The sequence below is a fragment of the Anabrus simplex genome, chromosome 1, assembly GCF_040414725.1.
Source record: "Anabrus simplex isolate iqAnaSimp1 chromosome 1, ASM4041472v1, whole genome shotgun sequence".
Taxonomy (NCBI): domain Eukaryota; kingdom Metazoa; phylum Arthropoda; class Insecta; order Orthoptera; family Tettigoniidae; genus Anabrus; species Anabrus simplex.
Genome location: NC_090265.1, coordinates 718,545,965 through 718,573,282, shown reverse-complemented (window position 1 = coordinate 718,573,282; position 27,318 = coordinate 718,545,965). Strand labels below are relative to the sequence as shown.

At 39.2% G+C, this 27,318-nt stretch overlaps 1 protein-coding gene across 1 annotated transcript in view; it reads left to right on the top strand.

Annotated features, from left to right (window-relative positions):
• Nucleotides 1-27,318, top strand: part of LOC136856807 (fatty acid synthase) — a 242,002-nt gene that overhangs the window by 201,264 nt on the left and 13,420 nt on the right. Inside the window, exons 26-27 of the mRNA XM_067134931.2 lie at nucleotides 10,131-10,314; nucleotides 18,716-18,840. Of these exons, the coding sequence (XP_066991032.2) occupies nucleotides 10,131-10,314; nucleotides 18,716-18,840 (309 nt within the window). The remainder of the gene's footprint in view (nucleotides 1-10,130; nucleotides 10,315-18,715; nucleotides 18,841-27,318) is intronic.

Sequence of the window (27,318 nt, the reverse complement as noted above, 5' to 3'; positions counted from 1 at the left end):
TGTGACGATAAAAATAAGTGTTGACAACTCGGTGCTGGTTAATAGAGGCAGTTACTAGTAGCGAGTATGGCCGCATGCTTCCGCTGTTAACTGAGTTCACCTGAGTATTGTCAACCTGCTGTTAGAAATTCTGCAGGGATAAAAATACGCGTTAACAACTCAGTACTGGATACTGGAGGAGGTTACAGGTAGCGAGTACAGGTGCACCCTGCCGTTGTTAACCGAGTTCCCACAAGTATTGCCGGGCTGCTATTCAAACTTCTACGATGATTAAAGTATGTGTTAACAACTCAATACTGGATACTGGAGGAGGTTACAGGTAGCGAGTACAGGTGCGCCCTGCCGTTGTTAACCGAGTTCCCACAAGTATTGCCGGGCTGCTATTCAAACTTCTACGATGATTAAAGTACGTGTTAACAACTCAATACTGGTTACTGGTATCAAGTATGGCCGCATGCTGCCGGTTTCACCAAGTTTACCCGAGCTGCTGTTTGAACTCCTGTGACGATAATAATACGTGTTTACAACTCCGTATTTTTTAATAGACGAGGTTACTGCTAGCGAGTACGGCTGCACGCTGCCGGTGCTAACTGAGTACACCCCGAGGACTGTTGAGCTTCTCTTCGAACTTACGCGTGGTTACAAATACTTGTTCGCAACTGAGTACTGCTTAATAGAGGTGGTTACTGGTTGTAACTACGGATACATGCTGCCGCCTTTAACCGAATTTCCTTGAGTATAACATCAGACACTTATATTAACATTAACTTTTTTTTTCTTTTCTGCTAGTTGCTGTACGTCGCACCGACACAGATGGGTCTTATGGCGACGATGGGATAGGAAAGGGCTAGGAGAGGGAAGGAAGTGGCCATGGCCTTCATTAAGGTACAGCCCCAGCATTTGCCTGGTGTGAAAATGGAAAACTACGGAAAACCATTTTCAGGGCTGCCAACAGTGGGGTTCGAACCCACTATCTCCCAGATGCAAGCTCACAGCTGCGCATTCCTAACCGCATGGCCAATTCGCCTGGTAACATCTAACTTCTAGAGATGGGCGGTATTTAATGTAACAGGTAAGATAACAGTGTTCCAGCCTGGTAACATGTTACGAGAATAACATGTTACTCAAATAACCCTGTTATATTTGTAACAGGTAACAGTTCTTCCTCACCCTTTATTACATTAGTTATTTCATCATTCTACATTACTTGATAATTACAAAGTTATTTTAGTTCATTACGACTTAGCATGGTTCTTGATTGAATCAATATATATATATATATTTTTTTGCTATGGGCTTTACGTCGCACCGACACAGATAGGTCTTATGGCGACGATGGGATAGGAAAAGCCTAGGAGTTGGAAGGAAGCGGCCGTGGCCTTAATTAAGGTACAGCCCCAGCATTTGCCTGGTGTGAAAATGGGAAACCACGGAAAACCATTTTCAGGGCTGCCGATAGTGGGATTCGAACCTACTATCTCCCGGATGCAAGCTCACAGCCGCGCGCCTCTATGCGCACGGCCAACCCGCCCGGTCCAGAATCAATATTTATCCATGTTGTAATATAGTTTCACACTGGGGAAAGCCAGGGACTTCCCATAGGTCGTACCACCAGTTGCATGATTCATTCTCCTTACTCCTATTTGATCAGCCCTTGTGTTATGCATAGCATTCAGTACTCTGAGCAATGCCTGTTTCCTGTGACCTTGAAACACTGTTCAGTTGCAACAAGTACTCTGCTGAGGTAACAACAGAAGTGTGTTTCCTAATATATTTCGTTGCATTATTCTGTGGAACACTGTTCCATTGCAAGTCCAGTAACAGCCACAGCATATTGTTAATCAGTAAAGTCATAACGTTTCGAAAGATCTCCGCTCAGATTTATAATGAATAAAAGATCAAACACAGTTTAGTCTATATAAAGGCATATTTCTCAGTGAATGACACTGTGAATAAATTCCCTTTGCATGATATTTGTGGTCAAAGGCTGTTTTAAGTCAACAGGCACTAATTTCAAAAATCTCAATCTAAATCTGGGAGCCCATTCAAACTCATCCTCTTCAATTTCTACCAGTACTCACAATATAACGAAGATGAAGGGCGTACTATACCGTCAATTTAAAATGAGAATGTTAGGGCAGACATTGGCATTTCATTTCATTTTATAAAAATGCTATTTGTTTGGGGCATCGACCTATAGAGGTCTTTTGCCCCTACTTATTGGAATTGCAGAAGTGTTGAATGTGAGGAAAGGAATGTTAAGGATGACACAAACACCCAGTCCCCAGGCCAGGGATATTAATCATTTACAATTTAAAACCTCTGACCCGGCCAGGAATCGAACCTGGGGCCGCCGGATGACAGGTGAACGCATTGACCCCTAGACCGCGAGGCTGGACAGATGTTGGCATTATACCAAACGCATATGTGAGGTCTAGTTAAAATATAAAATGCTTTCTAGATTAAGTTTTGTCCCATTTCTGGATGATACACTTTTATCAGTAGTAATTAATCAAAACCGTCATGTCGCGGCTATCATTGGAGGTGTTTCTGGTCATTTCCACACCCAAAGTATACAGCTGTCAGCGTAGTATACTACGCTACACTTGGCTGTGTGGTCAGAGGTGCATGGCGATAGACTGCACATGAATGATTCTCAAGAAATCCCATGCAGTTTGACTCACCTGTCAAGATATTTGGCGGCTGCTAGCAAAAACTTACTTCAGTAAGATTATGCTTTGTTAGTTTTATATTGTTATTACAAAGAACCATTACCATCATCATCGTTGACCAACTCCAGTTTCCCAGGTGTGGTATATGAGCCCCTACCATTTTGTTCGGTCTATGAACCATTCTTCGTTCACAATCCACTCCCAATCCTGACCTCTCTCCTCTACATCCTTCTTCACTAAGTCTGTCCATTTTTCTCTAGGTCTGCCCACTGGTCTCTTTCCCCTTATTTCTCTTTCATACTCCTTTCTTGCAGACCTGTTGGCACTCATTCTTTTCACATGACCAAACCACTTCAGTCTTGCCTTTTGGATCTTCTGGAGTAAGGAGATTTCTAGTCCTACGTCTTCTCTGACTTTTTCATTCCTGATTTTATCCCTCCTGGTCTTCTGGATCATTGTGCGTAGGAACTTCACTTCTGCTGCTTGAAGTTTTGAGTTGTCCTTTCTTGTTAATGTAGCGGTTTCCAGGCTGTATGTGAGGATAGGGGTGTAGTATGATTTATACAGTGTCATCTTGGTTTTGAGTGGTACTTGTTTATCCCATAGTAGCTGCCTTACTAAGAACCATTATATCACGTAATATTCATTTTTCCAAAGATCCATATTGAAGCAACAACAGCAGTAAAAATCACAGAGTTATAACAATTTACAAACAAATATACAAAAAAAATCCTTCCCCCCTTCACAACCAGAACCACAATATCATAAATTAAACTACAGCATATCCCTGTACCATTACAATATATCAATGCAGCATTCAAACAGGCACATTCCAATAATATAGATACAGAAAGGGAAGACACTTGCTCAGAGGAAATAAAAGCTGATATACATAGGCATCATTCCACTTCCAGAATCACGTAATTATTGGTTTAGAGGGATTCAGACAGCATAAGAATGTGAAAAATACAGCCTCTCTTTGTGTTGAGTATCACTAGCAGGTGGGGGTGGAGGTTTGAACGAACAACCTTATGACTCTATGAATAGATGTGAAGGTATATTTTTTAATATTATTGAAAATTTGAATACATTGTGATCAATAGGTTTTATTATATATAACTTTAACTGAAACAATGTGCTCTGCTTCAATTTTTCCTTAATAATAGTTTGTACCTGGGGATAAGTGGCGTGAAAATGTAGGTGGAAAAGGGTTAACATATTATATACAGTATTGAACTGGTGGACCTTTTCATCTTTGTTGATAATGATAAATCATCAATACAGAACTAAATGAAATTAATTTCATATAATGAGAATTGAGTGATAGCGAGGAGTCTCCCGTTAGTGCCTTTTAGCGAGAATGAAAGTTTACTTGCTGATTCAAGTGACTCGAACAGTGAAAGGGAAAATGATGGTGAACATAGATCTGATAATAATGGAAGTGCTGATGCACTTCCCAGGCAACAAGTAATCAATTCGAAAATGTATGAAGTTCACGATAATTATTTGCTACGGTTCATCTTCAGTGCACAGAGTGGTGTACAGTTAGGTCAAACCTTCGAGATGCCTCTCAAATTTTTCAGTTATTTTTTTCTTTGTCTAAGACTAATGGATATGCACGTGAGAGGATTTGTTCTAGGAACGCAGGATTTCACCCAGGAAACTGTTTTGAAAAATTACACACCCTGAAGGTATTTAAATAAATACTTGGGCCAAATACTCCTCACATTTGAGAATTCATAATTTTATTAATTATTCTGTATGTATGACCAAAAGTTATTTTTCTGTCAAAATAAACTTGGAGCTGGCGTAGAACGAAGTGGGTTATTGCTTGGAGCCCAAAGAGTTAACCCATTCTGGTCTGGGCCTGAATATCCCTAACAAACATTCTGGACTGGGCATTTTTAAGGATTAAAAAAAATGTCTCTGTACCTATAGGAGATATTTGCATGAATCTCTTTTCTTTGTGGTTGTTTGAGCATTTAGTTTTAAAAAATGGTGTTTGTTTCACATCCCTGTAAGAATTAAGAGCGGAATTCCTCAAGGCAGTATTATTGGACCTTTATGTTTTCTTATATATATCAGTGATATGTGTAAAGAAGTGGAATCAGAAATAAGGCTGTTTGCAGATGATGTTATTGTGTACAGAGTAATAAATAAGTTACAAGATTGTGAGCAACTGGAAAATGACCTCGATATTGTGGTGAGATGGACAGTAGGCAATGGTATGATGATAAACGGAGTTAAAAGTCAGGTTGTTTCACAAATAGGAAAAGTCCTCTCAGTTTTAATTACTGCATTGATGGGGTGAGAGTTCCTTTTAGGATCATTGTAAGTACCTAGGTGTAAATATAAGGAAAGAGCTTCATTGGGGTAATCACATAAATATGATTGTAAATAAAGGGTACAGGTCTCTGAAAATGGTTATGAGGATATTTAGGGGTTGTAGTAAGGGTGTAAAGGAGAGGGCATATAAGTCTCTGATAAGACGCCAACTAGAGTATGGTTCCAGCGTATGGGACCCTAACCAGGATTACCTGATTCAAGAACTGGAAAAAGTCCAAAGGAAAGCAGCTCAATTTGTTCTGGGTGATTTTCAATACATTATATTGTGGTATGTTCCGAGCTGTCAATGAAGAGATGGCATGGAGTGACATCAGTACACGAATAAGTTTGAGTGGTGTCTTTAAAAGTAAGAAAGATCACAATATGAAGATAAAGCTGGAATTCAAGAGGACAAATCGGGACAAATATTCGTTTATAGGAAGGGGAGTGAGGGATTGGAATAACTTACCAAGGGAGATGTTCAATAAATTTCCAATTTCTTTGTAAAGGTTAGGAAAATAACAGATAGGGAATCTGCCACCTGAGTGACTGCCCTAAATGCAGATCAGGTTTGATTGATTGATTGATTGATTGATTGATTGATTGATTGATTGATTGATTGATTGACATCAGCTATCACTTGAGATTTTAAAATTGTTTATATACGGTACCATATTTTTGTGAATGAAAAAAGTCTAACAGATTAGTAAAGTAAGTATTTTCTGAAATACTGTTATAAATATGTAAGAGAGGGCCTTGAGCCCTAACTTTGCCACCAATAAAGGCATTATCTACCTATCTATCTATCTATCTATCTATCTATCTATCTATCTATCTATCTATCTTTTTTTTTAATTTTTGAAAGTTGCTTTTCGTCGCACCGACACAGATAGGTCTTATGGCGACGATGGGACAGGAAAGGGCTAGGAGTGGGAAGAAAGTATCCGTGGCCTTAATTAAGGTACAGCCCCAGCATTTGCTTGGTGTGAAAATGGGAAACCATGGAAAACCATCTGCCGACAGTGGGGTTCGAACTCACTCACTCACTCTTGAATACTGGGTACTGGCCACACTTAAGCGATTGCAGCTATCGAGCTTGGTTTACCCTACTTTGTCAGTGTAAAATATGCTTTGCAATTAACAAAACAACACTAATAATGAAAATAAAATAATAATTGTTCAAGAGTGATAGTACTGTAATATCAATAACGAAAATGGGAGTTCTTATGAAATTTGATTTATATATTTTTATATGATGCTAGTGGCACGGAAGGTGATGTCAGCGAAGATACTCAGAGTGAAGATGATATTGAATGTATGTATTTATAATTTTATGCACAAATGGAAATATGAATTTGAAACAAAATCTTACATTTCATTATGATTAAGATTCGTTTTACAACCTACTGCATATTCCTGTGCGTTTCACATTTGCTCTTATATGTAAGAATATCTACATATTAGTAAAGTTTTCTGGTTTTTTTTTCCTAGATATGAGGGAATACGATTACATAAAATATCTAAAATATCACTTTCATCAAGCACTTGATTGCTGCAAGATGCCATGTTTTAGAGCACATTGAGTGTCATCTACTAATGCACACTCGTCAGTAATATCGTAAATTCTCTGACTTAGACATTACTGCCATCTGTTAAAATACTTTTGTAACTAATACATGAATAAACATGATGTAGCCGCCAGAATGCATGCCTAGCTCGTTCTCGATGTTTAGTGAATTATAAGAAATATCCTACCGCCCTACCTACATCTGGCGTCGTGCCGACTGGCCTGCAATGTGTCGTGCCCTGGAATGCCTTCCCTGGAGTCTGCTCGAAATAGCTGATATCGAATCGGCTTTTGACCTGCTGTGCGACTGGCTGCAAGCTGCAATTACCTGCACAACGGGATGCTACTAGCAAACATCAACACTGGATATCACAAGAGACCAGACTGATACTATTTAATAAGAAGAGAGCTTGGCGCCTGTGGAAAGACTTCCCTAACCCACACACTCACAATACCTTCGTTAAAATCTGCCGCCACGCGAGATTTATGGTCAGAAGAGACTACAAAACACACGTAGACACTGTCACTGAAAACGTCCGCAGCAATCCCAAGCGCTACTGGAGTCTCATCAACACACGGAGAAGGACGGAGCGGATTCCTGTCAGCGTGAACCACAACGATGCAACAGCAGATGGCGCCGATCGCAATGAACTGTTCAACAGGTATTTCTTCTCCAACTTCTCCCCTCCCTTACAAAACCAACCGCTCCCTCCCGTTGGTACAGCTTCAAACAGAACCCTATTAAGCATAACTACCACACCAAGTGGAGTTCATAACCTTCTTCAAACTCTTCGTACCAACAAAGCTACCAGTGCCGACACTATAGGTCCTCTTTTCCTAAAAAATACTGCCAGCACTCTTTGCGTCCCTCTCTCTAAATTATTTAACAGATGTTTTGCCGCGGGCTATTTTCCTATTACCTGGAAACAGGCAAATATTGTTCCACTTCTCAAATCAGGCAACAAATTTAATGTTTCATCTTACCGACCAATCTCTATTCTCCCTACACTATCCTTTATCTTTGAAGAAATTATACACCAGCATCTCCTCGCATTCACTTTGCCGTATATCTCAACCAAGCAGCATGGTTTTCTACCAGGTGGCTCTTGTCTAACAAACCTGGCCACCCTGCATAGCTTTGCATCACACGCCATTGCAGCTAAATCACAGCTGGATATCTGCTACGTAGACATTTCGAAAGCATTCGATTCTGTAGACCATACTCTGTTGCTCCATAAACTCTCCGAACGATTTAATATACATGGCAGTCTTCTGACCCTTCTTGCTGGCTTCCTCCATAACCGTTGGCAGAGAGTGGTAATATCAGGCACTTCATCCTTATGGTTACCAGTCACCTCCGGTGTCCCACAAGGCAGTACTCTTGGCCCCTTGCTGTTTTCTTTGTTTATGGACGATCTGCCATCCAAACTCAACGAAACAGCGAATACCCTACTCTTTGCTGACGACTGCAAGATATTTAGGGAGATCAGGAATCCAGCAGATGCAGCTCTGCTACAGTCCTCACTTAATGCCCTCTCGAACTGGTGCCGTACTTGGAAACTTATCCCCAATCCACAAAAATGCAGCCACATGACCATAACACTACGTAAATCTCCTCTACCGACATCATATTACCTACTCGACAAGCCCATCACCGTGGTTATGCAACAGCGTGAACTAGGTGTAATATTCGATACAAATTTACAGTTTAAGACCCATATAGAAACATATACAACCAAGGCTATGAAATTACTAGGCATTCTCTATCACTTCACAGAAATTTCTGACCCCATTGCTCTTCGTCACTTCTTCCTCACGATCGTTCAACCTCTCTTAAACTACTGCTGTCCGATTTGGACAACAGCCGCCCCCTCCAATACTAAGCAGTTAGACAGAGCAGTGTCCTTCTTTGCTGCAATTGTAAGGAACAGAAACCCCAAGCTCAGAAATCTGTCTACGCAGCAGGTATTAATGGCAATTAATGTGTCACCGCTGCACATCAGGCGACAGGTAGCTGACCTGAGTTTCCTCCACGAGATCTTAAATGGACATTACCGCTCGGAACATCTTGTCTCACTCTTCTCTCTCCGCGTTCCTTCCCGCTCCACCAGAACCAAAGACCTTCTCCACATTCCCCACACTCAGCACTCAATACTTCAACGATCTTTCCTAATCCGCCTCCCAACACTCTTTAACAATATTAATAGGCGACAAGAGCTTGATATAGCATCAAATAAAAGTGTATTCGAGAGGTGTGTAAATAGTATCTTAAAGGTAAGTTGATGTGAAGGGATTATACCGCCATCTTGACCCACGATGACTTGGCTATGAACATGGACATTCTCATGGTTTTCGATTTGGACAGTTATTAGCAGGATGTGTACCTGATCTTGTTATATTTTGTTATGTTTGTTATATTTTTATTATGAAGGTTTACGTTTGTTAAATAGTCTGTTGACAGTGCAAGTGAAATTTGCTCAGTGTAGCTGTATCTTGTGCTTCGTGAATAAATAAATAAATAAATAAATAAATAAATAAATAAATAAATAAATAAATAAATAAATAAACTGACCTTTTCAATACAATATATCAAGTAAATAATATTACATTAATCTTGGTACTAGTTTGAGCCACTTAGTGGCCATCTTCAGTTAAAATAAAAATTAAACAGATCATGAGATATCTAAAACATATGTATATAAGATAAAGACAATGTTGCAGGAATGATTATAACATTAAAATACATATAACAACAAAAATAAAAATATGGTTGTGATCTTCTTGTCATGATATTATGTTGTCTTTGAGTTGAGTTAGGACCTCAGACAATGAAGTAAATCTGGAAATGATAGCCAGAATTAGGAATGACTAAACAAACAGAAAATAAATTTAAAAGGAGACAAAATTATTTATGAGACTCACCTGTAGGATGAATTATACAGTACATCCAATGTCTGATGTAGAACAAAACACTGACGTACTAGAGGAATTAGGCAGGCCATGGAAAAAAAGGAGTAGATAGGGTGAGGAAGGGAGGGGAGGGAGGGAAGAAAAAGAGAAGGGATGTCTATGGTGGGTCTGAAGGATGCGGAAAGAAAGACTGCTACTGAGAAGGGAATTTAAAGAGATCATAAAAGAAAGAATTATTTTTATCTGAGACACAATTACTTTGGTTTAGTGAATTGATACTTTACTATGTGCTATGCTTGCAGTTAGTCCAGAAAGAGTTAAATAGGGGGGGGAGTGGTTCCACAACAATTCAGAAGTTGGCTACGCCCAGACAGAAAGCCCCCAATTGTTTTAGGGTTTATTGCAATCGCCACAGGCTCCCAGGGAGGCCGGCACATCTATTACAAGCCCATCCTTCCTGAAGTGGACATAACAGCAGCAACCAATAGCCCAGCTGTGATGTTGCCAGACCAGCTCGCTCCTCTCAGCTCAGAATCTTCAGGCTGGATACCCTCATCCTTGATAACTGTAACACTTCTCAAGTGAGACTTATAAAATATGTATCCTCTGAAGGTGTGATAAAACTTTCACTCTTGCCTCTGTTTGTTCATGTGCAGGTATGGGTGTATTTCTCAAGAATGCCAGTTTTCATGGCGTCTGTCTGGACCAGGTATTGCTTGCCGACAATCACCCGGACCGTGATCAGGTGATGTCTCTGCTGCAGACTGGCATCGCAGACGGAGTGGTGCGTCCCCTACCTCGCACGGTGTTCCCACGAGATGAGGCGGAACAAGCATTCAGGTAAGATCAATCCTCAGTGTCCAAACCTATGTCGACGCTCACTCCCCTTCTACTTTCTGTACTATCAGGGACTATGGGCTACAACAATGAAGTGTGTTTCAAGTGTTTCTCTTGATTTGGAACACTGAAAGGTGTTACCTTCATTTTTAATGTGGGTTTTTAACTGTTACATCAGACCTGCACAAGCCAATACCATGGACACTTCTCTATGTTGATGATGTTATGTTGGCTGCTGACAATAAGCTTGATCTCCAGCACCAAACAGAAGAGTGGAACAACCGACTAGTGCAATATGGCCTGCGCCTCAACAAAAAGAAGACATAATACATTACATTAGATCCTTGAGAAGTTGGAACCATCTACGTTGATGGCAAAGATCTACCACGAGTAGAGAAATTTAAATATCTTGGCTCCACAATCTCTGACAATGGCTGACTTACTGACGAGGTCAACACAAGGATACACGCAGCCTGGCTGAAGTGGCGAATGACAACGGGTGTCACCTCCGACCATTGGATGAAGGGCCATTTGAAATCTAAGATCTACTGGACTGTTATCCATCCTGTCGCTCTCTACGGCACTGAGTGTTGGCCAGCTACAAAGGAGGTAGAACGTTGACTAAGCATCATGGAGATGAAGATGCTCAGGTGGACAGCTGGCATCACTAGACTGGATCAGATTTCAAACGACGATATTAGCAAACGTGTTGGCATTGCACCGATCCAGAAGAAAATGCAGGAAAGCCGTCTGCGCTGGTTTGGGCATGTGTTGTGTGCAGAAGACAATACATTGGCAAAGTCAGCGTATACATTGGAAGTCGCTGGAAAGAGGCCCAAGGGACGACCGAGACAGCGATGGACCGATACAGTGCACAACGACCTGAAAGCTGTAAGACTACATCCAGACATGGCCGAGACTGAATTAAATGGAGACAATTAATCCACACAACGGACCCTGCCACCAGGCGGGACAAACGCTAAAGAAGAAGAAGATGATAATTAAAATATGGAACGTCCTGTAAGCAAGTGCTGGGCAAGGACATGTGAGCCATGGATAGTACATGGGAGAAGAATAAAATTAATATGAATGAGAGACAAGAGGGTAAAACAAGAACACCAAGATCGGGTTTACAAACAGATGTATTAAGAGTACAAACATGATGAGTTACCAAGAGCATGACCAAACAAATAGAATATCACAGCTCATCTCTTGATGAAGTATAGAACTAGTACAAAGGAATGGTTACAGAAATGTGATGCAGTATTAGACAACAGGGATATCATTCGACTTTATGAAATACACACATGAAACAAGACAAATGTTTTCCAACCAATGTACATAAAGTATATAAGAGAATGGTAGAAAAATACAGCTGAAGGTCGCAAGCGGATATGAAAGATCCAGATAAAAACATATTACAAAGAACATATAGAATATGCGTGAAAGGAAAGTTCCACAAATTAAAACAAAATGAAGAGGAGACTGGGATTATTTGGACATATCATGAGAATGCAGGATTCGAGACTTCTGAAAAACTAGTACAACACAATCTCATCTCAAAAAATACCACAACAGGATATAAATGGATCAGGAAAGTAAGAGAGAATCTGAAGGAAATAGGCCCTACAATAGAAGACACCACAAATAAGATAAAATTGAATACAAAACTCAAGAATACAAACCTCCGCTTTACCCTTACGAGAAATAAACCAACAACACGCACATTTTCAACCATGGAAAGGGCACGAAGATCGAAGCGTCTGAAGAAGTACTGGGAGGACCGCAAAGCCGGAATAATCCCTTCAAACAGACCTAAAGGACGGGCTGACTAAAGTGATCCTATGCGGTCATAAAAACGAGAAGAAGAAGAAGAAGAAGAAGAAGCCATGCCGTAGGAAAAGAGCAAACTTGAAAACATTGGCCTGCCCAATTCTTGAAGTAAGTTCTAGAAAGCAGTGTACATTGCACAGATACATGAGAGCCAAATAGAACGCCAGGTAAACAGTCAAAGGAGATTTTCACAGTAAAATATATAGGCAGCGTTGAAGTACAGAGGTTTCAAAAATAATGACGGAAAAAAGTTCAATTACAAATGTTACAAGTACAAGGAATTAGAAATCCACTAGACCTCATATCGATTATCTGAATGAGTGCAATCAGATGATATAGATGTTGATTCCTATAGGGAACCTGAAATATTTGACCCGAATGAGTACATTTATAATACCAATATAAATGGTCTGTTATTTGACATTATAAATTTTCCAGCTAACTCATTCCTGATTGCAAGCGTTTCGCCCCAGTGTGCCAAGTCGGGCTCATCAGTTGGTAAATAGCACACCCACCAAGACGCATGGCTAGTGCATACCATGGAGGCCACTGCGTAGGCTATTTGGAGCCACCGGCAGTGCCAATGCACTATGAGAGACTTTGTCTCATTACCAAAGATTGATGCCTGCCTGGCCATCAGATGATATAGGTGTTGATTCCCATAGGGAACCCGAAATATTTGTCCTGAATGAGTAAATTTATAATACCAATATAAATGGTCCATTATTAGACATTATAAATTTTCCAGACATTATAACTCATTCCTGGATGCCAGCGTTTCGGCCCAGTTTGCTAAGTTGGGCTCGTCAGTTGGTAAATAGCACACACACCAAGACGCATGGCTAGTGCATACCGTGAAGGCCACTGCATAGGCTATTTTGGGCCGCAAGCAGTGCCAATGCACTATGAGTACAATCACTTGAGAATATTTAGGAGATAATGAAGCTGAGGTACAACAGAAGCTGGATAACTGGAATGTTTTATTCAAGCAATATGGTCTTGAGATAAGCAAGTCCAAAACGGCAGTGTTGCCTGTTAGTCGATAGAACACCTGTACTGACATCAATCAATCAATCAATCAATCAATCAATCAATCAATCAATCAATCAATCAATCAATCAATCAATCAATCAATCAATCAATCAATCAATCAATCAATCGATCAATCAATCAATAATCAATCAATCAATCAATCCTGATCTGCATTTAGGGCAGTTGCCCAGATGGCAGATCCCCTATCTGTTGTTTCCTAGCCTTTTCTTAAATTATTTCAATGAAATTGGAAATTTATTGAACATCTCCCTTGGTAAGTTATTCAAATCCCTAACTCCCCTTCCTATAAGCAAATATTTGCCTCAACTTGTCCTCTTGAATTCTAACTTTATCTTCATATTGTGATCTTTCCTACTTTTAAAGACACCACTCAAACATATTCGTCTACTAATGTCATTCCACGCCATCTATCCACTGACAGCTCAGAACATACCTTAGTCGAGCAGCTCATCTTGTTTCTTCCATGTCTTCCCAGACCAAACATTGCAACAGTTTTGTAACACTACTCTTTTGTTGGAAATCATCCAGAACAAATTGAGCTGCTTTTCTTCAGATTTTTTCCAGTTCATGACTCAAGTAATCCTGGTGAAGGCCTCAGACACTGGAACCATACTCTAGTTGGGGTCTTACCAGAGACTTATGTGCCCTCTCCTTTACATCCTCACTACAACCCCTAAACACCCTCATAACCATGCGCAGTGAGATCACAGATCCCATTTATGTGATTACCCCAATGACGATCTTTCCTTATATTAACACCTAGGTACTTACAATGATCCCCAAAAGGAACTTTCACCCCATCAACGCAGTAATTAAAACAGAAAGTATTTTTCCTATTTGTGAAACTCACAACCTGACTTTTAACCCCGTTTATCATCATACCATTGCCTGCTATCCATCTCACAACATTATCGAGGTCATTTTGCAGTTGCTCACAATCTTGTATCTTATTTATTACTCTATGCAGAATAACATCATCCGCAAAAAGCCTTATCTCTGATTCCACTTCTTTACTCATATCATTTATATATATAAGAAAACATAACGGTCCAATAATACTGCCTTGCGGAATTCCCATCTTAATTATTAAAGGGTCAGATAAAGCCTCGCCTACTCTAATTCTCTGAGATCTATTTTCTAGAAATATAGCAACCCATTCAGTCACTCTTTTGTCTAGTCAAATTGCACTCATTTTTGCCAGTAGTCTTCCATGATCCACCCTATCAAATGCTTTAGACAGGTCAGTCGCGATACAGTCCATTTGACCTCCTGAATACAATGTATATCTGCTATATCTTGCTGGAATCCTACAAGTTGAGCTTCAGTGAAATAACCTTTCCTAAACCTGAACTGCTTTCTATCAAACCAGTTATTAATTTTGCAAACATGTCTAATTATAATCAGAAAGAATGCCTTCCCAAAGCTTACATGCAATGCATGTCAAACTTACTGGCCTGTAATTTTCAGCTCTATGTCTATCACCCTTTCCTTTATACACAGGGGCTACTAGGGCAACTCTCCATTCATTTGGTATAGCTCCTTCATACAGACAATAATCAGATATGTACTTCAGATAGGGTACTATATCCCAACCCATTGTATTTAGCATATCCCCAGAAATCTTATCAATTCCAGCTGCTTTTGTAGTTTTCAACTTAGTATCTTATTGTAAATGTCATTGTTATCATATGGAAATTTTAATACTTCTTTAGCATTTTAGTCACCTCCTCTGTCTGGACATTTTCCTTGTAACTAACAATCTTTACATACTGCTGACTGAATACTTCTGCCTTTTGAAAATCCTCGCAAACACACTCCCCTTGTTCATTAATGATTGCTGGAATGTCCTTCTTGGAACCTGTTTCTGCCTTAAAATACCTATACATACTCTTCGATTTTTCACTAAAATTTGTATGACTGCCAATTATGCTTGCCATCACGTTATCCTTAACTGACTTCTTTGCTAGATTCAATTTCCTAGTAAACTTCTTCAATTTCTCCTTACTTCCACAGCTGTTTCTATTTCCTTCCAATCTGCACCTCGTTCTTAGTCTCTTTATTTCTCTGTTATAATAAAGTGGGTCTTGACAATTCCTTACCACCTTTAAAGATACAAATCTATTTTCACATTCCTCAACAATTGCTTTAAATCCATCCTTGAGTCGTAAACAGACTCTGGGATTTTATTTATCGTTTTCCACCGATCATAGTTACTTTTTAAGAACTCCCTCATGCCTGCTTTATCAGCCATATTGTACCGTCTAATAGTCCTACTTTTACGACCTTCCTTTCCATCACATTTATTGTTAACTTTAACAAAAACAGCTTCATGATCGCTAATATTATCTATTACTTTGCTTTCTCTATTGAGCTCTTCTGGTTTTATCAACACTACATCCAGGATATTTTTCCCTCTAGTTGGTTCCAACACTTTTTGAATCAGCTGCCCTTCCCATATTAGCTTATTTGCCATTTGTTGGTCGTGCTTCCTGTCATTCGCATCACCTTCCCAATTGACATTTGGTAAATTCATATCTCCCGCTACAGTCACATTCCTTTCCATGTCATTTCCCCACTTACGTGATTAGCTTATCAAATAATTCTGAATCAGCATCAGCGCTACCCTTTCCCGGTCTGTAGACTCCAAATACATCAAGTTGCCTATTATCTTTAGAAATGAGCCATACACCTAGAATTTCATGTTTGTCATCTTTAACTTTTTTGTAGCTTACAAATTCTTCTTTCACCAGAATGAATACTCCCGCTCCTACCATTCTTACCCTATCTCTACGATACACACTCCAGTTCCGTGAGAAAATTTCTGGATCCATTATATAATTTCTCAGCCATGATTCAACTCCTATTACAATATCTGGTAAGTATATATCTATTAAATTACTTAATTCTATCCCTTTCTTTACAATACTTCTACAGTTCAACACTAACATTTTTATGTCATCCCTACTTGACTTCCAGATCCCTTTAAGCTTATCACCGTTCCCTAAACCACCCCATTCCCCTGAATGTACCTCCGTATTACCCTTCCAAATAAATTTCCTAACTTATATGTACTACTACGGTTTAAGTAAGGCCATCTGAGCGCAGATTCCCATCTCCTGTCCTCCCATTTGGATCTAGAAATCTCACTCCCAGTTTCCCACACACCCACTCCATAGTCTCATTTAATTCCCTATCACCCTCCAGTCAGTATCCTCCTACACAGTATTCCACTGCAAGTTATAAATCTCATTCCGTATTGACAGTTATCACTTTACAAAAGAAAATATTTAAAAATCCTCCTTATCAATACAAATCAACTTCACCCATGCTGCATTTACCAGATCCCAACTATTTTGGTACTTATACCAGCTTGTCTTACATTGTTGGAACCAGCAACCTTCTCCTTCTCCTTCCCCTCCCCCTTCTCTTCTACTTTTCTCAACATCTGCCTCAACCTAATTCCTGGATAACACTCTACCCTGGTTCCCTTTCTTCCACACACCTTCCCCATATGTCTAACAATGGAATCCCCCATGACCAGAGCCTCAAACCTATCCACCACATTTGATCCCCTCCTGTCCTGTTTATCCCTATCTTTCCTGACAGCTGCAGAAGCTACTTCCTCCTCTCTTTTCTCCCTCCCAATACCCTGTTCCACCTGTCTTTTCCTATCCTCTACTCTACATTTCCCTTCCTCCTACTTCTACACATCTCAGCAGCAGTTCCCTGTTCAGCATCTTCCCTCTGTTGTTCTACCTGCAGTGTCTCATACCGATTTATCACACATACCTGTCCTGAATTCTGATCCTGAATAGAGCCCTTAGCCTGCAATCTCCTTCCCCTTAGAACATTAGGCCACCTGTCTTCTACAATTCCCCCGTTTCCTTCCCATCCCTCTTTTACACCTACTGTATCCTGTATATTGTTTGAGGGAAGCCTACCTTCCTTCCTGTCTTCTGAGAGAATCCCTCTCGATGGATCAAAGTGGGAACAAGTACATCAGTTCCATTATCTTGGCAGTGTAGTAAGAACAGATAGCTGGCCATCTGCAGAAATCATTAGCAGAGTTTTATCTTCTTGTGAGAAAACTTCTTTGGGTTAAGCAAGTTCCATTAAGATCAAAATTGATACTCAACAGAAGCGTCTTTGTAGCATTTACAACATTCAGTCTAGAAATCTGCATCTGCATCGAAATCAAGAGAAATATCAGCAAACTACAAGCAGTGGAAGTGAAGTTCTTAAGAACTATGATTCAGAAAATAAGGAGGGACAAAATAAGAAACAACTGAACGAATTGGCCTTACAACTGTGAGCTTGCATTCAGGATATATTGGGTTCAAACCCCACCATTGGCTTTCCGTGGTTTCCCATTTCCACACCAGGAAAATGCTGGGGCTGTACCTTCAAGGCCATGGCTGCTTCCTTCCCACTCCTAGCCCTAAGGTAACGTTTTTGGACCTTTGTATTTTCTTATATATATATAAATGATATGAGTAAAGAACTATAACTGATGTTATCCTTTATGGAACAATAAATAAGTAACAAGACCTTGACAATGTTGTGAGATGGGCAGAAATGGGGTTAAAGGTCACACTGTGAGTTTCACTAATATGAAAAGTTCTCTCAGTTATAATTACTGCATTGATAGGGTGGAAAGTACTTTATGGGGATCATTGTAAGTACCTAGGTGTTAATATAAGGCATGGTCATTTTGGTAATCAAATAAACAGTATTATAAATAACGGGTACATGGTTATGAGAGTATTTAGGGGTTGTAGTAAGGACATAAAGGAGAGGGCATATAAGTCTCTGGCAAGACCCCAACTAGAGTATGGTTCCAGTGTATGGGACCCTCACCAGGATTACTTGATTTGAGAACTGGAAAAAATCCAGAGAAAAGCAGCTCAATTTGTTCTGGGTGATTTCTTACAAAAGAGTAGCATTAAAAATGCCCTGCAAAGTTTGGGCTGGGAAGACTTGGGAGAAAGGAGACAAACTGTTTGACTAAATCATATGTTCTGAGCTGTTAGCAGAGAGATGGAATGGAATGACATTAGTAGATGAATAAGTTTGAGTGGTGTTTTCAAAAGTAGGAAAGATACAATATGAAGATAGTGTTGGAATAAATTCAAGAGGACAAATTGGGCAAATATTCGTTAATAGGAAGAGGAGTTAAGGATTGGAATAACTTACCAAGGGAGATGTTCAATAAATTTCCAATTTCTTTGCAATCAGTTAAGAAAAGGCTAGGAAAACAACAGATAGGGAATCTGCCATCTGGGCGCCTGCCCTAAATGCAGATCAGTGGTGATTGATTGATCATCACTATAAGACCTACCTTTGTCGGTGCAACGTAAAGCAAATTGTCATTAAAAAAAAAAAAAATTCATTGGACAAGCTTTTTAGAATAAGGCTGATGTGCTGAAGACAATGGTCTTCAACCATTTTTCCATAACTTACAACTGTCCGTTATTAATTGGTGCAGTGCATGCAGTATGAGAGTGTCATTACTGTGCAGGTTCATGGCTGGCGGACAGCACATTGGCAAGGTCCTGCTGCAGGTGCTATCAGAGGAGAAGCCTGCCCGAACGCTTGCCGTACCTCGACTGTATCTGGAACCCACTGGAGTCTGCATCATCACAGGTCCTACATTCTAAATTCTAACATTTTCATGAACCATTAAGCAGCAACATTTGATTATAATTGAATGTGATATTCCGTGTATAGTTGTTTTAAATAGTACCAGAAATAGTTAAAATGTTAAAACATATGTTCCAAAATCCTCCATTTAGAGTCTGAATATAAACTTACTGTATATATTCTAATTTTCACAAAACATAATTTATCCATTTCCATATTATTCAGTAAATTCTTACAAAAATGTAAACATTGAAACTAATTTACATGCCTTGTTGGTACATTTCTGTAGATTCAGTTGCCTTCAGGAGTTTGGCATGTGTAACATTTAAAAGAAGATACACTTGTAAATTCCATGAACCATTTAGAGGATTTTCACATACTCTACTTTGAAACGGTTCCCGATATCAGTCCATTGTGTTGAGATAAATGAAAATATTCTTTCTACATTGCAGTGTGCCCTGGTATAGACAAAAAAGTATTCTGCAAGTTTTAATAACTCTGAACTAGTATCAACTTTGCCCATTTCTGATACAAAGTAACTTGTTATATTCAGGGTCATTACCACTCTCATTCAGGAATTTTTGAAATTGCAGAACTGATCAGAAGATTTCACATCATCAGTTTGAAAGTCAAATACATAATGTACAAAGGAAGTTCAATATAAAATTCAACATTTTTTTTTCTTTCTAAAAGCAGGTTGGTTTTATTGAGGATTCAAATACACCATGTTATTCCCCATTCCTTTTGCTACAATACCCTATTTTTCAACATAATCTCTGTTCAGTGCTATGGCCTTATTCCACCGTAGTGTGAGGGCCTGTATACCTGCATGGTACCATTCGATTGATCGACGTTGGAGCCAACATCGTGCTGCATCGATAACTTCTCCATCATCTTCCCGCAGAGAGCATCCTTCATTGGTGCAAACAAATGAAAGTCAAAAGGTGCGAGATCGGGGTGTAGGGTGGATGAGGAAGAACAGTGCACTGAACTTTTGTGAGCTCCTGTTGGTGATGTAATGATGAAAGACCTCGCCCTACGACTCATCATGCTTTTGTCCACTGCCAGGTCTCCATAAATATTCTGCAAGCGTCTATGAATGTCTGTGATGCCCTGATTTTCTGCCGAAAGAAACTCAGTAACTACTCTCTACTCTCTGTTTGGTATGCAACTCCGTTACAGACACCATTTTGAAGGCTAGTTAAAGTGCTGCCACCTATTGGAAATTAATGAAACTCTACAAGATGAAGCGGAAAAAAAAAAAAGGAAATTGGCCAGAAAATAAAATGTATTGCATTATGTATTGAATGCCGCTCGTAACTTTCAACATCACAGTAATCAATATTGCTTACAGTGCCATTCATTTAAAACAGACTTCCTTCAAATCTCAGTTATCTCCTGCTGCTTGTCACATTGTCAGCTGTCACACATTAACATAAGTGTTCTGACGGGGAATCGCTGAGTGAGAAGCATGTAGTATAGAGAATGGTAAATAGCGTCTATTATCACAATACAAGGCATGCTGCTAGGATTAGGATGATCATGGGAAAACATTGGGAAAAAGTAAAAAATGTCATCTTTGTCTTTCTGGACCTAGAAAAAGCCTGTGACAGCATACTGAGCTATAAACTTTGGGATTGCTTGAGAAGGAGAAACCTTTCAGTATCTCTCATCAGTAAAGTAAAAATGTTGTACAAACACTGCCAGAGCTTTGTAAGGATAGGAAATGGCAATTCCAACTGGTTTGTAACAAGTAAAGGAGTGCAACAAGGCAGCACTTTGTCACCTCTACTATTTATCACAGTCATGGATGAGATAATGAAAAGAGTGAAACAGCACAGCAAGAACAGTGCATTCAAGATGATTTGGGGAGGTAATGAGGAAGAAGTTCAAGGATTAATGCTTGGAATTGTCATTTTAAGGAATTTGGATTTAAAATCAGCCTTAAGAAAACAGTTGTTATGACAGTCAACAGACAAAAGTCAGGAGCAAATATCACTGTAGATGGACAGAAATTGCAAGAAGTTAACCACTTCCAATACCTCGGTAGTGTCCTGTCTGAAGATAACCGATCAAATGCTGAAATCACAAACAGAGTTCAAAGAGGAGCTGTCCTTTACTATCAAGTTATAAGCCTTCTCTGGGACAGCCAGATTCCAATACAAACCAGATGAACACTTTGTCAAGCTTACTTCTTGCCCATAACAACCTACAGCCTTGAAACTTTTATCATCATAAGCAGAGATAAAAGTAGACTCCAAGCAGCAGGAATGAAATTCCTCCAGACAATGCTACAAAATACCAAGAGAGATAAGGTCCACAACGAGAGGATTCGCCAAGAGATTCAAATAAGAGAATCGTTATGTGATACAATAATCAGATCAAGATTGAAATGGTACGGCCATGTAATAAGAATGGATTCTTGCTCAGTAGCAAAGGAATGGTTGGAGAAAACCTTAGATGGCAAAAGACCTAGAGGCAGACCTCAAAGGAGATGGATTGAATAAGTCAAACAAGATCTAGGTGAGACAAAACGTCTGATCTCCACCCGCCTAAAAGAACATATCCGTCACACCAAGAACCAAAACACAGATATTTCAGCAGTAGCCAAGCATTCCTACGAAACTAGGCACGGAATATCATTTGACAAGACCAAGATCCTAGCAGCTATCCCTTGGAACCTGGAAAGGAAAATCCGCGAGGCTATTGAAATCAAGAAACATTCGAATAACATAAATTTAGAAGAAGGATACAAAATCAGTAATTCTTGGATGCCCATCATTCATAGTTTAAGACATACAGACCACAACATAAACACACGGGCCGCAACCCCATTACATAACAGCGCGGGCAAGCCCCCACTACCTGGCTGTGACATAAACTTTCCAGAAGCCTCGCGAGACAGCCAGGGCTTACGTCAGCCAGATAGGCTAGGATATAAAAGGCCAAGATCAAGGCCACTCTAGTAGTGTAATTTCTGCCTGGGAGACTGATTACCTCGGATCGAGTAGGGGTATTTCAGTCGCCTTGACAAAGAATACTGCAATGTATTCGAAACGTCGGCAAACTGTACGTGATATGCGTACAAGTACAACACGGTTCAACCCGGAAATTAAATTAAATAAGAGGAGTGGATTGGAACCAAGTACAGGAAGAAGAATGGTGCCTGAATTGACTGAAGTGGCGAGCGCTCATACCCCGCATGTAGGAAACTGGAGATGGTTAACTGTTGATGATGATGATGATGATGATGATGATGATGATGATGATGATGATGATGAAGGCATGCATAGAGATTCATCTCACCTCATACCCCGTAGGTAAACGGGACAAGGGTTGGACAAACAAACGTGATATTGATGATGCCGTTGTGTAATAAAGAATACTTGTAAAAAGAAAACTAGTCAAACAGATTACCCCAAAATAAGTTGACGGTAGAATTGATTCTTAGAATTTTCAGAGCTGTCCAAAGTAAACAGAGATGAGAGTGATGAATTCTTCTCCAGAGAGTGGTACACAGAGGGTCATGAGTCTTTCTTTAACTGCAGTAGGTGTGCCATTCCATTGTTCCCAAATAAAACTCAATCGAGTTGGGATGAACGTGATTGACAACAAAGTTAAACACAATGCATAAATTCAATAAAATGTCAAGGAAGTTCAGTATAACACAAAATCAAAATGTTCAAGATCATAATGGCAGTGGTAAAGACAAAATAAGAATTTGAATTGTTAAAACCAACACTATTAGAAACACACAAATGAAAGAGCATTCAAATGAAGCAGACGTGTTACGATCGACGAGCTAATTAAATCTCTTAAAGCTATTGAGAAAGAAGCAAATTCACGAAAGAAAGAAAGAAAGAAAGGAAGAAAGAAAGAAAGAAAGAAAGAAAGAAAGAAAGAAAGAATATTTATAGCGTTTAGATAACAAGATAACACATAAATATAAGATTAATCTAATATATAATTTAAATATAGCAAGGATTGATTAGTAGCATTATTGGAGACAGCAAGAACAAGGCCGTGACAAGAGAGGAAGTAATTTGATACAATGCAGCGTCAACACATAATAATTCATAAAACAATTCTATACGGTGTAAAAACTGAAATAATAGCAGACATATTGGAGATCTGAAACTGAATCTCATTTTAAAATTATGTTAGAAGGCTTTGATAACGTCAGTATGTTACAGCTGATTTCATCAGTGTTTTTTATCTTTTCAATTGAGCAATTCAAAATCGCCATGGCTCCCTAAGAAGACTTGAGGCAGACTATTCAGATGATACCGAGCTGAACTGACACGGCAGAGAGGAACCTGGACCCGAGATGACATCTCGATGACCAGCGGAATAGAATGACCATCCCCAGAGCTCTGGATGATGAATGAAAGATGACATCATTCTGGAAGTGAAGGAAAAAAGATAAATTTCTTAAAATAAATGTATGTAATTGCTCAGTAGAGAAAAGTATAATTCATTTGTAGTTAAACTTTAGGTGGTATATCGTTATTGTCTTCAGAATGACCTAAATTATGCTAGATTCTCGCAAGTGATTTATTTATTGTGTTGATATGAGGGAATAGGTAGTCTTCCTAAAGGCGAGATTCCACTGAGGCAACATTTGGGTGACATGGAGCATGCGACAGTGAAGCATGCTGCAGTTGACTTTCCATTGAAGAAACACGACACGACATGTAGCGTGCAGCTGTGTGGCATGAGACATGTTGCCATCTGTCGAACACTCTTTGGTGCCGCATGCCTCAAAAATATGCTTGTTGAACAGTGTCACCCCGGATCCGACAGTGTGTGGATCGATCACCAGCCGGTCAAAGTCGAGTGAGGAACTGTTGTGTTGGTTGCCTTGATGGAATAACGTTTGTAGTTGGCGACAAGTCTCCACAAGTAACGCACTGCCTCACTGACAACAAGCCGCATGCAACAAAGAGCAACATTTGTTGCCAACCGCATGCTCCATGTCACCCAAATGTTGCCTCAGTGGAATCCTGCCTTAAGAAACAAGACTAACTCCAGTTAGGGAATGTGAATAATATTGTAATATGATATTTCAATGAAATCAAAGAATCCCAGCATATTATGCCATGTCGTATGTGAAGTGATTATGAGTGGAATATTTTAGGATCTTCGATAAAATACCGAATGATGTGTCAATATATGGAGGTTATACATTATCATAAGGAGTTAGAATAATGTTAGATATGAATATGATGGCAGACGGGAGATATGTTAATGTAAGAAGATATTGATCCAATGACATGAATGGGCAAGAATAAAATAATTTATGCGTCAAAATAAGTTATATATGCGGAATATTTGAAAGAAGAGGAAGATATATGACATGAAATGGGAAATGAGGAAGATGTTATGATGTTATATGAATGTAATGAGGAATGAACTGAAGGAATATATATTGCTACGATGATATAATAGATGTAATGGAATATTTGAAGAGAAAGATGAGATTATTGATGCAAACTAGGATCGTATATGTTTCTGATGCAATGACATTGCTTTTTCTGGTCGAGAATCCATATCCTAAGATAGTGATGACTTACTGCAATATTTATAAAGTACTATGGCAGGATAAGATCATCAAAAGGAATCGTTATGAAATAAGTTGTTCATTAACTTGATTATTTTGACTTGGTATTTCTACTGTAAAATCACATTTTCCTAAAAAGTGATTATGGCATACATAGGTTAACATGGATAGTTATTACTACTTTCTATAGAGAATATATATGAATAGATATCACATAATATCTTTGAGAATGATATTCCCTACATATTTAATTAATTCACATGAGGTCACATACTGATTTTTTTAGACACACTTGAGAATAAATGGTAGGTTATGTACAGTGACTGATTTATATTGGAAAATGAGTTAATATATGACATAATATTGGTCAATATTTTAATTTCAAATGAATAGTTGAATAAGAAACTTATCGATTTCCAGAAGCTTAACTCGTGATACTCTGAAAGAAGATGTATAGAACTTGTCCTAAGAGAAACTAAAAGAATATTGACATTGACATAAACTAATGTACATAAATAATTGTAATATATTAACCATTAATTTCCCATGCAGGGATGCATTTATTTTATCAGTTTCTGTTATGAATATTACCGGTATATGAAAGTAAGATAATAGTTCATTTCAATTGTGATACATTTTTTAAAATATGCAACAAATATATCAGTGATCATTAACGATAATTTAAACCTCCAGATCAAATTGTTATTAATAGATTTCTGAATTTTAACTTCATAATTTCATTTTCCTTTATCCACATTTTTATATTGTTTGAATAAATGATAGCAGTTAAGATGTATATGAGATGTTATTTATAATTTTGATAGTAATTTAAGGTAAATTAGAATTGAGGCATTGGATTATCAATCTTCTTGCAGCCCAACGATACGTCAGATGGAGACTTCCATCATGAATAATGATAGATAAAATGTTAGCGTATCAGCGTTATGTTGATCCCATGTAAAAAAAATATATTATGAACCCTGAGAGACTGGTTGGGATTTCTTTTACGTGACCCAACCTGGATGCAGGAAGGGCGTATAGGTCTTAACCTAAGCATGTTTACCTACTCATATTCAACACCATGAATTCGATTTTCATTTTTCCCTTTCCAGAAGATGGTATAGCCTGAACTAGATTCAGTTTTTCCCTCATTCAGCAATCTAGTTTCACTTAATGCAGCAACGTTGATGTTTAACCTTGCTAGCTCATGTGTGACAAGAGCTATTCATCTTTCAGATCTGGTATTACTATCTAGTAAAGTTCTGATATTCCACGATCCTGTAAGCAAAATTCTCTCATGTTTATGACCACAAAATTGTAGTGTCCCTCTGGGTGTGATTTCCCAGCCAGGATTTGCATGTGGCTACCGATGTTTAGCCCACATTTTCTAGGGCCTTTCCCATTTGGTGTGGGCAGTGGTGATCCTAAATAGGCCTGCCCAGATACCGATGCAGGACTAAATCCCTGAGTAGCCACTAAGTCTCAGGAAGGCGACCATCACACATCTGCCGCCAACTTGCAGGTTCGGGCTAGAAGCTTCTGATTTCACCCTAAATCTGCTTCCACCATCCTTATTCCATCGCCATTGAACTTTGTAGGAGTAACAGGGTAAAATGCCACAAGCATGACTTTGTTTAATGTGGACCTCAACTTGCAGGGAGGAGGCCCACACGCTATGAATTTCTGAGCCTTGTATTACGGCACATGTAATATGAGACAGGCAGTAGCAAGCTCCAAAACTGCAACAGACTGCTGCAGACTCCAAATTAGTTGAGTAGCACCTTTATAGCCAGTCCATCTGGCTTTATCCTCTTCCATATCCATGGTTGTTGGGAAACTATAACATTGCAAATGGATCCTCTTGCCTGTTTTGCTGTTGGGCACATTACCCTGTGTTAGAGGGAGAGAGGGTGTCCGAGTATTTTAGAGCCCGAGGAATTGGGCTACCTGTTGGTCCATGGATCCGAAGGTCATTCCTATAGGGAACCCCTATCCACCACCCGGGGGTGCGCTCTTGTTACAGTCTTTTGGGTGGAAGTCTGAGTTCAATAGCACACAACAGGTTTATGATTTTAAAAAATAAAAATAAAAAATAATAATACTGAGCTCGATAGCTGCAGTCATTTAAGTGCGGCCGGTATCCAGTAATCGGGAGATAGCAGGTTCGAACCCCACTGTCAGCAGCCCTGAAGATGGTTTTCCGTGGTTTCCCACTTTCACACCAGGCAAATGCTGGGGCTGTACCTTAATTAAGGCCACGGCCGCTTCCTTCCCATTCCTAGGCCTTTCCTATCCCATCATCGCCATAAGACATATCTGTGTCGGTGCGACGTAAAGCAAATAGCAAAATAATAATAATAATTAAAAAACACTTTTGGGACAGGGGTATGCAGTGGAAAACAACCCCAGAGGGATCTGGGATGTAAAGAGTGATAGCGATATATGAATTTAAAGGAAGGATAGTTTCAATAGTAACAACAACCTTTACTTCAATATATGTATGTGTGTAGTGTGTATATTACTGACCAACAGGGTACAAGAAAGAATCACATAAATAACTCTGAATCGGAATTTGAGACAAATTTGACAAATGATGTTGAGGCAAGATATTTGGTGAGTAGATTACAAAGAGTGATGAAAACAAGTTTTAGTTTAAACAGTTCATCTAGATCGCTATATGTACAGAGACTAGTGCCAAAATTATTTACAAAGAATAATCTCCCAGGAGAATGTATAGAACAATAGAATAAATGGTATGTAAGTTTAGGTAAACAAAATAACCCTATTCAACAAGATCGAGCATGACATTCATCAACATTGTTAGGCAAAGGTTGCTAAATTCTTACACAAATGTGTCTTAAATCTATGTACAGTGAATCATAAAAAATTTGAATGAGAGATGGGGTGGGGGTGAGGGAAAC